The 12,110-nt window shown below is 41.0% G+C and overlaps 1 protein-coding gene across 6 annotated transcripts; it reads left to right on the plus strand.

Moving 5' to 3' along the window:
- The first annotated feature begins 3,280 nt into the window (after positions 1-3,280).
- Positions 3,281-11,015, plus strand: LOC131927712 (uncharacterized). Of its 6 annotated transcripts, XR_009383713.1 has the most exons (6): positions 3,281-3,511; positions 5,949-6,102; positions 7,467-7,574; positions 9,781-10,066; positions 10,155-10,207; positions 10,252-10,908. XR_009383713.1 is itself a non-coding variant. In XM_059283829.1 (4 exons), the coding sequence occupies exons 1-4, from the start codon at positions 3,452-3,454 to the stop codon at positions 10,953-10,955; spliced, it is 330 nt and encodes a 109-aa protein (XP_059139812.1). In that variant the 5' UTR covers positions 3,281-3,451; the 3' UTR covers positions 10,956-11,015. The 6 variants fall into 6 exon arrangements, 4 of the variants coding, with proteins under 4 accessions (XP_059139812.1, XP_059139711.1, XP_059139509.1 ...); XR_009383696.1 differs by having other exon boundaries at positions 10,155-10,908; XM_059283829.1 differs by lacking the exons at positions 9,781-10,066; positions 10,155-10,207; positions 10,252-10,908 and adding an exon at positions 10,948-11,015.
- The last annotated feature ends 1,095 nt before the right edge of the window (positions 11,016-12,110 follow it).

Here is a 12,110-nt window from a genome sequence, read left to right on the forward strand (position 1 = left end):
GGGGGGGGGGGGGTAAGACCGTTTGTCACATCCAGATTTGTGGGTCTGTGTTGTGTCTGCAAAAGTTTCTCAATCACTGGGTGGGTGGCGGCTAAGGGGGGGGGGGGGGGGGGGGGGGAAGGGGTGCTAGGCTATATGAGGAGTAGACAAAAGTCAAAATAACTTTTTTCAACACAAAAATACAAGCATGTTTAACGTGTTTTTAAATTCTTTGACGTGTTTTTAAATGCTAACATACATTTTAAACAGTTGTTTTTTTTAAAACATGTTTTAATTTTTTAGAGCAATTTAAAAAAAAGAAAAATTGCGTTTAATAATGCGTCATTTCTGGATGGATGTGTGAATGTATGGATGTATGGATGTGTGTCCGCAGCTTTAAATCGTATCTCCTCCTCAACGAAGCAATATCGAGGACTAGTTCCAAAAGCAAATATGTTAAGCAAGTTCCAAGGATGATTGTGGGCCAAAAAAATTCCCGGAATTCCTTCCTGGATTTCCCGGAAAAGCCAAAAAACCTCGAAAAAATGCAGTTTTTTGCCTATATCTCGGCAACCAGACCACTTAGCGACTTGAAACATTTACCAATCGATTTCTGCCATAATTTAGAACAATATTGCCGAAGAAAGTTTTCAAAAATATCCTTTCGTTCGGTCACAAAATTTTAAAATAATTACAAACCGGTCGTTCTCCTAGCTTGAACGCACCCCAGCACTATACGTCTTGTGTTTTGTCCTCGTGTCTGCTTTACGCTACGACAGAGCTATTTTTAGATAACATAAGGAAATTGCGCTTAAATTGTCACTAGACTTTTTATTAACTTGTTTTGCTAACATGGATTGTACAGAAATAACCGTTTCTTTTGATTTGTTACAATCTTTACAAAGAACATTTGAAGTACTTTCGATGCCTATTTTTAAGAAAAATTTTGTTAACGTATTTTCCGAATACTAAGAAAGCCCATGTTTTAGCCGATGGGAACATACCACGCTTTTAAAACACAAGTTAAGTCACTCACGGACGTTCGCACACAGCGCACTCTCTCGCCCTTCAGTAGTCGGGGGAAATTGGATGAAAGCAACGCCTCAAAAAACTAATGGACGCGTAGATTTTGAGTAGAGTGCACGCCGTCTCCCAGCGAATGGACTGGCACATTTGGACGAGATCGATGAGGCAACACCAGCCGACAATCACCATTCCGACACACTCAACAACAGCACAAAAATTAATCCGCCGGGTCCTACAGTCCTCGAGCGTAGTCCTGTCGTTCATCAACGTCACGGGAAGCTGCGCGGAAGGACATAAAGAAGATTACAAGATTTGGCCACGAGTTCCGACACTACAGCGCGCCACCTATGAGCTGGTGCTATTTTTAGGTCCGCTCGGTGGCTCGGAGTCAATTTATTTCTACCGCCCGTACAGAAAAGTGATTGTGAAATGTACGGGTTTATTTTTAACTGTGTTGACGGCAACAAGTCGTCTGTCAAAGCAGGGAAAATCAATGGCATGTGCGCTTCAGCTTAGCCGAGCGTCACATTATGGGTTATTAAATAGAGTTTAATCTTAATCCTAAACCTAGGCCTAACCATTATAAATTGATGTTTGTCCTAATTCGAAGGATATGTTGCTGTTTAATACCTAGCTTACAGTACTTTGGCACTTGTCGTTTTTTAAAACACGTTTTGTATTTAGCATAGTAAAGTTCTAGTAGCTTGGTTGATATTAACAATAGGCTTGAAAGCTGGTTCCAAATTGTTGTTGCCAAAAAGCATATTTTCAACAAAAATTGAATATTTTATAACATTTATAAATAAATGTCAATAATTTGTTTACACTTTCAAGTCTGTCGCTCTGTCTGTCTGTAATCTGTCCTTCAGATAGTCAGATGGAGCTAACCACTAAGTGAACTAAAGATAATTATCTGACAGAAGTCGCATACAGATAGTTACCTATATTATAAAGTGCTACATAAAGTCAGTCACTAAAAATTGCCAAATATAGTCATTTATAGATAGTCACAAGCAGCATGCCACATATAGACATTTAGAAAGATAGTTACAACTACAAGAGCAAGTCACATTTAGTCATTTAGAGATAGTCACTAGAATCAAGTCACATTTAGTCACATAGAGACCGCCACATGCTGTTAACCTTTAAGGAAAACCTTTTCTTGACGCTAATTCAAACTGTTAAAGCGAGATATGGTACCCATTTTTAGAATTCAGCAATGAGTAAACATCGCTCTATGTATGTGAGTGTATGTGTGTGGTGTGTGTGTATGTGTGTGTGTGGAGGGGAGGGGGTGAGGATTGATATTTAACGGTCCTTTGGCTGCCTGAAAAGAATTCAGATGTTTAATGGAGCGTCAGTTTTGTGTCGGGTTTAAAAACATTGAACGGGTCCACATTGATGCTAAAAGCTATTTTTGAGTCGTCCTTCCCACGCCATGGTTGGAAAAAAATCACAGTTTATTAAAAAATATTTTAAGCTTAGAAAATGAATAGCTGTAAAATAACTTCCTAGTCAACGAATAATATTTCTTTGAATGCCGGGTATCAAATAAGTGCTTTATGTGTAAACATCATGAATACTGTATAAAAGTGATCTTAAAATCAAAACATTTATCAGCAGACGTTTTACATGACTTTCCAATAACGAGAAGGCCCAGACGCCATCAAACCATGCTTTATACCACTAACTAATGTGACGGCTTAAGAAACCAAAGTATTTATTTCTAGAAACCCCATCAAAAAGATGATGTTAAAGTTTGCACTTTTTTTTCCAAAGTCTCAGTTTTGTATCGACTGGTTATATAGTGACAACGTTTTCATTGTATACATTATAATTAATTGTTACGTCTACTTAATTATAGACATCTCCATGAAACTATTCCCAATCAGATGCAGATTTCATCATTATTCATTGTATATTTACGCATACTTAATCACAACTATCCCCCATTCAACACCCCCAGTTATGTGCAAAAAATTTTTCCCGGTAGATCGATGGGCCACTCCACTCTTTCCTGAAACTAAACATTTTGGGGCCAGTAAAACAGGAACTACGAAAAAAGTGCCTTAGCCTATCCTAAATACGGCCCGTAGAATGACATAAACATGACATCTGTGAAACAGAAGTCGGCTTATGACAGAGTAAAACTCAACGACGAAAACAAATGCTACATCTAGATCTAGATCTATGCTTTATTTATAGTTTAGGCCTATGCTTTAAAAAAATGTGTAATCTCTAAACCAACTGGTTAGAGATTTGAAATGTTGACTCGAACAACGCAACTTCCGCCACACAAGGTCACACTCAGCACATTGGGCGACCGACGTCTCAAGTTTGGAGAAACAGATCAAAGTGAGTCGACCACCGACGCTTCCAATTTTGAACAGCTCACCCGAGAACAAAGAGCGGCGACAGAAGCCTTGAACTGTTGAGTTGGTCAAAGATGAACTTTAACCTCCCCAAGTCTTCCACTCACTCCTCCAACCCGGCGAATGCTGAGAAAGTAGGTTTTGATGGTAACGGTAGGCTGGGCTAGTGTAGGCCAGTGTAGGCCAGTATAGGCCAGTGTAGGCTGGGCTAGTGTAGGCTGGGCTAGTGTAGGCCAGTGTAGGTAAGTGTAGGCCAGTGTAGGCCAGTGTAGGCCAGTGTAGGCCAGTGTAGTCCAGTGTATGCCAGTGTAGGCCAGTGTAGGCCAGTGTAGGCCAGTGTAGTCTGGGCTAGTGTAGGCCAGTGTAGGCCAGTATAGGCCAGTGTAGGCTGGGCTAGTGTAGGCTGGGCTAGTGTAGGCCAGTGTAGGTAAGTGTAGGCCAGTGTAGGCCAGTGTAGGCCAGTGTAGGCCAGTGTAGGCTGGGCTAGTGTAGGCCGGTGTAGGCTGGGCTAGTGTAGGCCAATGTCGGTCAGTATAGGCCAGTGTAGATAAGTGTAGGTCAGTGTAGGCCAGTGTAGGCTGGGCTAGTGTAGGCCAGTGTAGGCTGGGCTAGTGTAGGCCAGTGTAGGCTGGGCTAGTGTAGGCCAGTGTAGGCCAGTGTAGGCCAGTGTAGGCTGGGCTAGTGTAGGCCAGTGTAGGCCAGTGTAGGCCAGTGTAGGCCAGTATAGGTCAGTATAGGCCAGTGTAGGCTGGGCTAGTGTAGGCCAGTGTAGGCCAGTGTAGGCCAGTGTAGACCAGTGTAGGCCAGTGTAGGCTGGGCTAGTGTAGGCCAGTGTAGGCCAGTGTAGGCCAGTGTAGGCCAGTGTAGTCCAGTGTATGCCAGTGTAGGCCAGTGTAGGCCAGTGTAGGCCAGTGTAGTCTGGGCTAGTGTAGGCCAGTGTAGGCCAGTATAGGCCAGTGTAGGCTGGGCTAGTGTAGGCTGGGCTAGTGTAGGCCAGTGTAGGTAAGTGTAGGCCAGTGTAGGCCAGTGTAGGCTGGGCTAGTGTAGGCCAGTGTAGGCTGGGCTAGTGTAGGCCAGTGTAGGCTGGGCTAGTGTAGGCCAGTGTAGGCCAGTGTAGGCTGGGCTAGTGTAGGCCAGTGTAGGCCAGTGTAGGCCAGTATAGGTCAGTATAGGCCAGTGTAGGCTGGGCTAGTGTAGGCCAGTGTAGGCCAGTGTAGGCCAGTGTAGACCAGTGTAGGCCAGTGTAGGCTGGGCTAGTGTAGGCCAGTGTAGACAGTGTAGGCCAGTGTAGGCTGGGCTAGTGTAGGCTGGGCTAGTGAAGGCCAGTGTAGTCAGTGTAGGCCAGTGTAGGCTAGTGTTGTCCTGTGTAGGCTAGTGTAGGCCAGTATAGGTCAGTATAGGCCAGTGTAGGCTGGGCTAGTGTAGGCCAGTGTAGGCCAGTGTAGTCCAGTGTAGTCCAGTGTAGGCCAGTGTAGGCTGGGCTAGTGTAGGCCAGTGTAGGCCAGTGTAGGCTGGGTAGTGTAGGCTGGGCTAGTGTAGGCTGGGCTAGTGTAGGCCAGTGTAGGCCAGTGTAGGCCAGTGTAGTCCAGTGTAGGACAGTGTAGGCCAGTGTAGGTAAGTGTAGGCTAGTGTAGGCCACTGTAGGCCAGTGTAGTCCAGTGTAGGCTAGTATAGGTCAGTATAGGCCAGTGTAGGCCGGGCTAGTGTAGGCCAGTGTAGGCCAGTGTAGGCCATTATAGGTCAGTATAGGCCAGTGTAGGCTGGGCTAGTGTAGGCCAGTGTAGGCCAGTGTAGGCCAGTGTAGGCCAGTGTAGTCCAGTGTAGGCTGGGCTAGTGTAGGCTAGTGTAGGCCAGTGTAGGCTGGGCTAGTGTAGGCCAGTGTAGGCCAGTGTAGGCTAGTGTAGGCCAGTGTAGTCTGGGCTAGTGTAGGCTAGTGTAGGCTGGGCTAGTGTAGGCAAGTATAGGCCAGTGTAGGCTGGGCTAGTGTAGGCTAGTGTAGGCTGACCTAGTGTAAGCCAGTGTATGTTAGTGTAGGCTACTTTAGGCCCGGCCAGTGTAGGCTAGTGTAGGCCAGTGTAGGTCAGTGTAGGCTATCGTAGGTTAGTGTAGGTCAGTGTAGGCCAGCGTAGGCATGTGTCGGTCAGTGTAGGTCAGTGTAGGCCAGTGTAGTCTGGGCTAGTGTAGGCCAGTGTAGTCTGGGCTAGTGTAGGCTAGTATAGACCAGTGTAGGCCAGTGTAGGCCAGTGTAAACTACTGAAGTCCCGGCCAGTGTAGGCCAGTGTATGCAGAAAATATATACTTTTACTATTGTCCGCCCGAGAGTTTCTCTCCCCCACTCCCCCGGGGAAAAAGTCTGAAAGAAACACTATTTCTTTTGCTGATGTTCCGGATTGTTCTACCTAGATCTATATTGCGAATTTCCCAGGTTGTTCTATTTATGTTAACAATGTTCCAGATTTTTCTACTTGTGTTGAGAATGTCCCTGTGTTACCTATATTGCCAATGTTCCAGATTGTTCTACTTGTATTGCGAATGTTCCAGATTGCTCTACTTATATTTCGAATGTTCCAGATCAAACGTAGGACCTCGTGCCGACCAAAGGTCTCCGCCAGAGATACCTCAACAGACATGAGTGCCCTCCAGAAGGGGCGTGTCATGACGGAAGTCAGGAACTCCAAGGACGTCTTCCAGACAGTCAAAGACCGTCTCTGTCTCTGGCCTACAAGTAAGACATGGGGACATGTCTTGTTGGGGGTGGGGGTGGTGGACTGTGTGCAGGGGGTGGGAGATGGGGAGGTACACTCCTAATTCAGACACCTCTAGTCATGTGGCGGATCGGACTCGAGTATAGTCTAACCCTAACCCTAACTCTAACCATATCCCTTTCCCCACCATAACCCTAACCTTAACCATAACTAAACCATTACCATAACCCTACTAACCCTAAATCTAAACCAAATCTAGCCCCAACTCTAATCCTAACCCAAATCCAAAATCCAGCGCTCAGACCTGATTCAGCGTGTCAAATCATGATTTGTAGCAAGGTGTTTCTAATAAGTTATCGACTGGGTCTAAAAGGTGAAGTATAAAAAAGGAACTCACTGTTAATTTCGTAAATGATATTTTCATGTGGTGGCCTTAAGAATTTAATTAGATCTTTAGTGAACGTGCACATATAAAATATCAGATGAATTTGATAATTTAGGCCAACAGTCGGAATTAGAATACGTTAAAGATAATTCCCTTATAACACCATTAGCAAGAAGTAAAGTGAAGACAAGGATATTTCTTTAAAAAGCGATCCACTGATGAAGTAGAGTTCATATGTTGTTGTTTTTTACCTCGGCATATGAAGGGATAGTGTGGTCAGCACTATGCCCAACCGCCTTTTCGTTCCCCAACCTAAGTTAGGGACCATAAGAGCTGGGTGAACTCAGGGACGTCCTACAGACACAAGTACGAACTGAGATCTGAACTCGAGACCTTCGGGCTAGCAGCCAAACGCTACAATTTGAGTACTTATATAAGTTGGGTGGACTCATAGAGGCCAGAGGGTTCGGCGTGGTCGAGTCGGTAAAGCTCATGGTTGCTAAACCGAAAAGTCTTGAGTTCGAACCCTCGGGCAGATGAGGCTCGTTAGCTGGGGACAGCCACTCTTCTAGGAGAGACAACTCCAAAATTAAACAACTGCTGCCTTGTAGTTTGTTCTTGGTTGGACAAAGGCTATGGAAGCAAATCCAAAAAGAAAAGCAGGCTGAAATCGGAGTCAATGGCCTCAATGGCGCATAACCAGTTGACACGTAACGCTTAATTGTGCAAAAAGCTCATGGTTGATAAATTCGAACAAAGTCTCGAGTTCAAACCCACTGGCAGATAAATCTCGATCCCCTTCAACACTAATAATTAAGAACGAAGAAGAAGAAGAAGAGAGGCCAGGATTGCGCAGCCTTAATAGCAAAGAAAAAAAAAACAAAGGTCACTGAGTTTAGTTCAATGAATATATAAAGGGAAATAAGAAAGAAAATTAATGTATCGAACATTTAAACAGTTATTTCCCTTGAGTAGCACTTTTCATGTTGTTGTCGTCAGGTGATGAGATCATTTGCATGTTGATGCTGCTGAAGAGTGAGCAGTCATCTCCATCGTACAGGACAGGCGTGAACATACCACCTCGCCCCGTCACACAGACAGCATCCAGTAAGTTATGCTAGCACTGGAGTAGATACAGCAATTTGTTATAGGACAGTTAAATACAACAACGTGTTATAGGACTGGAGTAGATACAACAATTTGTTATAGAACTGTTAGATACAACAATTATTTTAGCACTAGAGTAGATACAACAATTTGTTATAGAACTGTTAGATACAACCATTTATTATAGGACTGGAGTAGATACAACAGTTTGTTATAGAACTGTTAGATACAACCATTTATTATAGGACTGGAGTAGATACAACAATTTGTTATAGAACTGTTAGATACAACAGTTTGTTATAGAACTGTTAAATACAACAATTATTTTAGCATTGGAGTAGATACAAAAATTTGTTTTAGGACAGTTAGATATAACAATTTGTTATAGGACTGGAGTAGATACAACAGTTTGTTATAGGGCAGCTATATACAACAATTATTTTAGCACTAGAGTAGATATAAACATTCTTTTAGCACTGTTAGATACACCAATTTCTTACAGCACAACAATTTATTATAGCACTATTAGATACAGCAATTTGTTATAGGACAGTTAGATACAACAATTTGTTATAGAATAGTTAGATACAACAATTATTTTAGCACTAGAGTAGATATAACAATTTGTTATAGGACTTTTAGATACAACAATTTATTATAGGACTTTTAGATACAACCATTTATTATATGACTGGAGTAGATACAACAATTTGTTATAGGACAGCTCTATACAACAATTTGTTATAGAATAGTTAGATACAACAATTATTTTAGCACTAGAGTAGATATAACGATTGTTTTAGCACTGTTAGATACAACAATGTTTTTAGCACTGATAGATTCAACTATTGTTTTAGCAATGGAGTTGATATAACAATTGTTTTAGCACAGTTAGATACAAAAATATTTGTTATAGCAATGTTAGAAACGTCGAATTCGTAAACAAATCATTTTCCCTCCAACTTTTCAACTCAATAATTTAGCTGTTGCAACGTAACTAATAGATAAATAATACGTTCTGTTCTTTTAGGTAAGCCATACCTAAATAGTAAAATATCTGAATCACCCATGTATCTATAGCAACAGCCAATACTACATTTGTATCTAATCCTAACTCCAACCCTAACAAAAGCCTTTACCATTTATTTGCAAAATCATCAGCATAAGTGGGTATGGCTGATCTATAAAATCCATACATTGAACCAATAATTGCCACTATATTTCTAATCAAATTATCGCGGTAAAATGTAATGAGTGTCGGGGTTCAGAAGTTCATAGCGTCAATCTATAAATAGTAACCTTTAATAAAAGTACGGCAACAGTTGTTGACAGTGATTTATATCTGAAGTAAAGGGGTGACTGTTTCTTTAAAGATCGAACTTTGCCTTATCCTGATGTTCCATGTGTTGCTTATGGGAAAGTTTTCAGTGGCTAGACTTACCTTTTCCTGAGCTGGTTGATCTGTTTAAAGCTCGTTTTTAGCTTACGTTTCTTGCTTTGGCATCCCTTCAAGTAATATGTCCGTCTGAATATCAGCTCTAACTATACCCATCTGAATGTCAGCTCTCACTAGACCCATCTCTATGTCCGTCTGAATATCAGCTCTAACTAGACCCATCTGAATGTCAACTCTCACTAGACCCTTCTCTAATAATATGTCCGTCTAAGTATCAACTCTCACTAGACAAATAATACATCCGTGTAACTATCAATTCTAACTAGACCCATCTCAATGCCAACTCTAATTAGACCAATCTTTATGTCTGTCTCAGTGCCAACTCTAACTAGACCCATCCCAATGTCAACTCTAAAACAACCCACCTGTATGTCTGAAGGTGACCTCTGTTATCGTCTGGCAGGGAAAGGTAGAAAAACACCCCAGAGCCCTAGGACGGCACAATAAGTTCTAGAACCTGGAGAAGTACTCACGTACAGTGCCCGCACTTGAACTATAGTTCCAAGCACTACTTCTCTGGGCGCAGTCATACAACCAGCGAGTTCTGCCCTGCGTGGTTCGGCTGCTCTCCGGGTGGGCGGATTGATTAACAGCAGAAGACTCTGCCGGTTGAGCAGACGGCACACTTTTGTTGGACCCCCATGAACTACTTTCAAAATGTTTTGCTTGAGAAAGACAATAAAAGTGTGTCGTGTAAACTCTGGTTTTTGTCTTGTTCTTTCAACTAACCTAGACACCTGTACATTTCAGGCGACGCTTTTATGGTCCTCTTCTAATAAAAGGCAAGAAATGGATTAGAAAAAAATTATCTGGCCATTTGACTCCGCCCTAGTTGAAAGATTCTGGAAGTTTCTTCAGTGGGCATGTGGGAGACATGAACAACAGTTGTAGTGTTATTGAATTTGGTTCTTTGAGTGAGCGATTCATGTGGTTCTACTTGAGTGATTTTGTATTTCTAGCTATTTGTGTATTTCTGCGCGAGTTTTCTAGCTTCCTTAGATTGTTCCCACATAGTGGATGTATGGGGCTATGCTAGGTCTACATCCTTAGATTGATACCACATAGATGGGGCTATGCTAGGTCTACATCCTTAGATTGATACCACATAGATGGGGCTATGCTAGGTCTACTTCCTTAGATTTATCCCACATAGGTCTAATGGATGGGGCTATGCTAGGTCTAATTCAGTTTGATCTCACATAGTGGATGGGGCTATGCTAGGTCTACTTCCTTAGATTGGTCTCACATAGATCTGATGGATGGGGTTGGGCTAGGTCTACCCTTTTGTTCAAACAATACTTCTTGTTTTGTGTCAGTAGACCCGTCAGTTCACACATCTTATGATTCTGGTTAACATTTAAATCTTAAAATACAAATTATATATTTTTTTCCCTGCAGATTTTTTTCTTCTTGTGTATCGGAATATGTAAAGCCACATAAATATTCTCTACGGCCACATGACCATTTAGTCATAGCAGGTCAATAGGTCATTATGGTATGGAGTCTTGTGTGCTCGAGAGGTCTTAAATGGTCTGTAAATCATACGGCCTGTAGGTCATATTGTCTGTAGGTCAGGTCAGGTCTATAGGTCACATCTGGTCTGTAGGTCGTCTCTGGTCTTACGTCATATCAAATCCTAAGTAAAATTTCTAATTTTTATGGACTAGTCACCGATGCCACCAAAATGTTTAACGGGCGATAACCGGTTTTTTAAAAGTTACCTTTATTAGTCGCGAGTTAACTCCCTGCACCCCGACACTCTAGGAAAACAAGCCTTGTAACTCTTGTAAACTTTGATTTGTATCTATGTATTTTGATATTTTTAAATTCATTTTTATATCACGTTTTTTATAAGTACAATAAACTTTCATTACACAATATTTTTGTCAACTTTTTTATTTTTTATTTTTTTGACAGACTCATAACAAGTAACAGAGGGAAAATACATCATTAAAAACAGACGCAATAAACACACATATCAACAGTATGTTGTATTTGTGTTTTCTTTACGCAGTTGGGCTGTCCATATTAATTAATGAAGTGATAATAAGACTTAGTGGTTTAGTGCTATATATGTTGCGGTAGACAATCGTCAAATACAACATATTTCCCCGACATAGAGATGTGTTTGTCGAAATACTATAAATCAAACTATATATCAAAGTGGGCTTTAAGAGTACAGAAATCTTAAATCACATATGGAGTTATGAATGTAGAGTCGAGCACTACGCCAACATGCAAGACTGGCGTCAGCAACATTCTGGAGACCTTAGAAACACAACACGACGCAGTGCCACAATACATGTCCATACAACTCTTTGAAATAATTTTATTTTATCCACATTTAAAATTGGTGCAACGTCTTATTAAAATATTGAAACATTACATTTAAAATGAACGAAACGTTCACCCAGCTTATTCTAAATTTGAAATAATGGACAAAAATAAATACAAAACGAGGAAGCTGTAGACAACATTGCTCTCTATACAGCTGTCCCACTACATATATTACAATAAAACAAATGATAAGCCACTGTCTCCTTGGCATTTTGTGGTACATTTCCAAATTACATTTTGAAATAAAATCTTGAATATATCAAAAAGATCACATTGATTCGTCTGTTTAGAAACACAAGTTAGAATCAATGCAGCTGTTACGAAAGACAACTACATTTTAATTAAAATAACATATCACATTATTAATATCATATTTATGTTACATTTTTAAACATGTTTTTAGAAATGAATTTTAGAATTGTATTCATAAATAAAATCTCTAAATAGACAGTTAAATATTTGTATCGCGGGTCGCGGTAGACTTTACTCCATGTTTTTAAATCTGTGTTATTTAAAAACTACCCGGTACCGCCTAGTTTTCATTTTCGTATTAGTATTTAAACTAGCACTTTTAAAGTGTTTTTTTTTTGTTCTAAAATTTAAAGTAAGCGTGTTAAAATTTTTAAATTTACTTTTAAAGGTAACGGCATATTCTACATCCATGCCTAATTGTTAATATTATATTTCATTGGTGAAAGGGGCGTTGTAGAGGCTTTAGAATATATCTCTTTCTCACTTTCCTA

The sequence above is a fragment of the Physella acuta genome, unplaced genomic scaffold (genome assembly GCF_028476545.2).
Source record: "Physella acuta isolate Inbredline_101_S28 unplaced genomic scaffold, ASM2847654v3 ptg000008l, whole genome shotgun sequence".
In the NCBI taxonomy this organism is placed as follows: Eukaryota; Metazoa; Mollusca; class Gastropoda; family Physidae; genus Physella; species Physella acuta.